Source organism: Nematolebias whitei, chromosome 8 (assembly GCF_014905685.2).
Source record: "Nematolebias whitei isolate Nwh7 chromosome 8, NemWhi1, whole genome shotgun sequence".
Taxonomy (NCBI): domain Eukaryota; kingdom Metazoa; phylum Chordata; class Actinopteri; order Cyprinodontiformes; family Rivulidae; genus Nematolebias; species Nematolebias whitei.
In genome coordinates, this window is record NC_056505.1 from 24,466,728 (window position 1) to 24,471,109 (window position 4,382).

The window sequence follows — 4,382 nt, forward strand, 5'->3', positions numbered from 1 at the left end:
CCCCCCCCCCCCCCGCCGCCTTTACCCCGCTTTTTTCCCTCGCTATTCTATCCAGGGTTTCTTCCTCTTCTTGGTGACAATAGTCGGCCCATACTAATCAGGTTTCAAAGTAAATAGCAGCGCGGGGCGAGCTCAATGTAAATTGTGCCTGTCAGAGCTCTAGCCCCCCCACCACCCCACCTCCCTCTCCACCCCACCCCACAGCCCCGCTCACCCTCCCAGCCCTCCAGATTCGTGGATGGATGCGCGCTGCAAGAAATATCCCCCCGCAGACGGAAAGGAAAAGCTCCGGTTCGGCTCGGAATCCTCACCCGGCAAGAAACCCCCGAATGGACTGAAATCTGGATGAAACAGGAGTCGGCTGGATCTGGATCTTCACTCAGGAGGGGGAGTGTGTGTGTGGGGGGGTGAGACCGAGATGCTTCGACTTGGTGCCGATCGATCCGTCTCTGCGAATTTGACTCCGCTTTTCTGACCGGTGTGAGTGAGAGAGAGGGGGGGGGGGGGGGGGATCTCTGCGGCTTCAGGACGCTCTCCTTCCCCATGCGTGGAGATTCATTCATCTATTTATTTTGAAAACAGCGAATGGCTGCGACGGAAAGCTGACAGTGTTGTGCAAGCTGCGCGCGCTTCTCGCTGCAGGGGAAACGTCGTTCGGCGCAACGTTTGAACGAGGGACTCCTCACGCGGATATTTTTTGCAGCGGCTGAACGGAAAGGGGGGGGGGGGACTCTATCCAATGGAGAGAGAGCGAGGGCTTGGCTATAACCTTAGCCTCCCATTTTCTCTCTCTCCCCCTCGATCTCCCCCCCTCCCCTCCTGTCCTCCTCTCCTCTCCTCCTCCTCTATGCAGGGCTCTGGCCAGTCAGTCCTCTTTGATTATCAGTCTCCAGCAGCCCCTCTCTTGGCTCCTTGACACGAGCACCATATAAGGCGCAGCGATCTCCATAGAAACGTGTCAGTTTCAATAGTAGTGTCAAAGTTCACTATATACAGACATTCGCGCAGATCCCCCGTTTCGGAAACATTGCTCTGCTGCTCCTCTCGTTTAAGCGCATTCATTTTTTGGGTCTCTCCTTCTTTTTTCTTCTTGCATATTCTATTAGTAGTTGGTGTTTTTTCCTCTTCTTCTTCTTTTTTTTTTTTTTTTTTTGTTTTTTTTTTTTTTTTCTTCCTCCTCTTCCATTCCTCCTGCTGGAGAGAGGTGAAACTATACATGGGTACTTCATTTGGCGACGCCGTTTTCCTTCGCAGCCGCGCGAGATGATGAGGTTTATTTAAGACTATAGATGTAAAGAAGAGGACGAAACATCCAGCTCTTCAGGGGTGGGTTTTTTTTTTCTTCTTCTTCATCATCCTCTTCCTATACGACGAAGACGGGAGCGTAAAGGAGCCAGAGGAAGAAAGGAGAAAGGAATTTATCTCCGCAGCACTTTGGATCGCGTCCTTCCAGCAAGAAAAAGGTTTTCTTTTTTCAGCCCCTCTGCTTGTTTTTTTTTACTGCCTCCATGTGAATCGCTCCTGCCTTTCTTTTGTGGCTATTTTTTTTTATTTATCCAGCTGGTATTTTTTTCCTCATTTGGACTCGGGTTTTCCTACAAGATTAGGAGATTCCTGAATGGCTGACTGCAATATACCTTGGACCTGGCCTCCCGATACTTGCTCCTGATCGGGTGCCTTTCCAGTCGCCCTCCTGCGTTTTGAATGTATTGATCGCCTTTGCTCCCCCCCTCTGAACCCATATGAGACTGCGTGCGCCGATTTGACTTTGCACTGTCCCGGCTTTTTCTTTCAGATCGCTCGCCCCCCCCCAACCCCCTTTTTTTTTTTTTTTTTTGGTGATTATATTGTTTTTTTCTATTTTCTCTCCACTGCGCTCCATCACCATCGGCGATCATTTCGCTTTATAGCACTTTCCGGGGCCGAGATATGGCAATGGTAGTTAGCGTCTGGCGAGATCCGCAGGAGGACGTGGCCGGAGGACCCCCGAGCGGCCCCAATCCAGCAGCGCAGCCGGCGAGGGAGCAGCAGCAAGCGGCGTCCGCTGCGCCGCACACTCCGCAGACCCCCAGCCAGCCGGGACCCCCGTCGACGCCGGGGACGGCGGGGGACAAGGGGAGTCAGAATTCTGGACAGAGTCAGCAGCATATTGAATGTGTGGTCTGTGGGGACAAGTCGAGCGGCAAGCACTACGGCCAGTTCACCTGCGAGGGATGCAAAAGTTTCTTCAAGAGGAGTGTACGGAGGAACTTAACGTACTCATGTCGTGCCAACAGGAACTGTCCCATTGATCAGCACCACCGGAACCAGTGCCAATACTGCCGGCTGAAGAAGTGCTTAAAAGTGGGGATGCGGCGTGAAGGTGAATATGCGTTTTGAAGCCCACTCATGATCACGCATCCACAACACACGCGGCTGCCATGTTGCATTAAGGTCACAGACTGACTGGGCATGTATGCTGCAGACTCCATCTTTTTAGGGATGTTTGCACGAATTGTTCTGCTGTGTGTGTCTCTCTGTGTGAGTGTGTGTGTGAGTGTGTGTGTGAGGGGGTAAAAGGCCAATGCAGTCACAGCAGCTCGTGAACAAAGCGGCTGCTAAACCCTTTTATTTTCCTTCTCCTCTTGCAGTGGAAACTGCACCAAAAGACATAACGTCCATGTCTATTTTACGCAGAGCGTGAATGGTAGATGTGTGTGTGTGTGCGTGTGTGTTAGACACACTGTGTGTGTGTGTGTGAGAGAGAGTGTGTTTTGATTGATGCTAATGGTCCCATCACTAACAGCCCCTCAGTAAGCTTACAAATTTATAATTCAGCAGATTTTCTAATCTACGTGTGCGTGAATGTAGAATGAGCACACAACAAGGCGACGTCGTATTATTTGGCTCTCGTGCAGCTAAAACACTCAATCACGTCGCTGAAGTAGCTCGTGGCTCTGTGTTCTGCTCGCTGCTCCACAGGCCACGAGATCCCAACTTTCCCCTGCATGTCAGTTTGATTTCCAGTTGATGAAGACATCCCCCAGTTTAAGTGGATTATTTGCACTGCACACTGCAAATCCCGTGCATTATGTGCACTGATTAGGATTTGTGCTGAAATATCAAACACTGGGTGGGTTCTTTTTTGTTTATTCCCAGCTGGCCGTTGGAATTAGACTCAGTGCGTAAACGTGATTTTATTCCCAGAGAATTATCAATAATAGCTGTAACAGTTTGGCTACACTTAAAAAATATATTCACATTTGTATAAAATAGTGCCACAGACAGAAAGCAAAAGCCTCTAAAACGTCCATAATAGCAAATGTGTGTAATTTGCTTTATAATAATAGATAATGTGCATTTTGTGTGTTTTATTTGCATACATGCCCGAGTCTGTGTCCTTAAATACAAAATACACTGAAGGTTGAGGGTTAGAGCACATGCTGTATGGAATATAGTGAAATTATTAACTCTATCATATAATAGGTGTAAAGAATAAAGATCAATAAACAGCAGGCAAATGTTTTGATCAGCTGCTAAGTTATTTATTCCACAGTAGGACATTTTACACAGATGAAACATTGGCTGTAGCCTGTTAAACGGTTGCACTACTGATGGACAGTGTTTATCAGTCATGGATGCACATTTCCTCTTTTTCTCTTTCTTTTTGTCAGCGGTTCAGCGAGGACGAATGCCTCCAACCCAGCCCAACCCAGGCCAGTACGCGCTGACGAACGGGGACCCCCTGAACGGCCACTGCTATCTGTCCGGATACATCTCGTTGCTGCTGCGGGCAGAGCCCTACCCCACGTCCCGCTACGGGAGCCAGTGCATGCAGCCCAACAACATCATGGGCATCGAGAACATCTGCGAGCTGGCGGCTCGCTTGCTCTTCAGCGCCGTGGAGTGGGCGAGGAACATCCCTTTCTTCCCCGACCTGCAGATCACCGACCAGGTGTCCCTTCTCAGGCTGACGTGGAGCGAGTTGTTTGTGCTTAACGCGGCCCAGTGCTCCATGCCTCTGCATGTGGCTCCTCTGCTGGCCGCCGCGGGCCTCCACGCCTCCCCGATGTCCGCGGACCGCGTCGTGGCTTTCATGGATCACATCCGGATCTTCCAGGAGCAAGTGGAGAAGCTTAAGACCCTGCACGTGGACTCGGCAGAGTACAGCTGCCTCAAGGCCATCGTGCTCTTTACATCAGGTGGGTCATCAGGTCCAACGTGCACGCGCGCGCGCATACATACACACATTTGATGTCTGTCATAAGACGAGGTGGGGTTATTGGGGAGTGAGAGCGCACAGAGGCATCAAGAACATGGCTGTCAGGGTACTGGTCACAGATCACAGTGCCCCAAGTGTGTGTGTGTGTGTGTGTGTGTGTGTGTGTGTGTGTGTGTGTGTG

The 4,382-nt window shown here is 50.5% G+C and overlaps 1 protein-coding gene across 1 annotated transcript in view; it reads left to right on the plus strand.

Annotated features, from left to right (window-relative positions):
- The first annotated feature begins 1,135 nt into the window (after window positions 1–1,135).
- The window catches only part of nr2f1a (nuclear receptor subfamily 2, group F, member 1a), a 7,920-nt gene continuing 4,673 nt past the window's right edge, over window positions 1,136–4,382 (plus strand). The window contains exons 1-2 of the mRNA XM_037681101.1: window positions 1,136–2,362; window positions 3,654–4,181. Coding sequence (XP_037537029.1) covers window positions 1,930–2,362; window positions 3,654–4,181 — 961 coding nt within the window. The 5' untranslated portion in view covers window positions 1,136–1,929. The remainder of the gene's footprint in view (window positions 2,363–3,653; window positions 4,182–4,382) is intronic.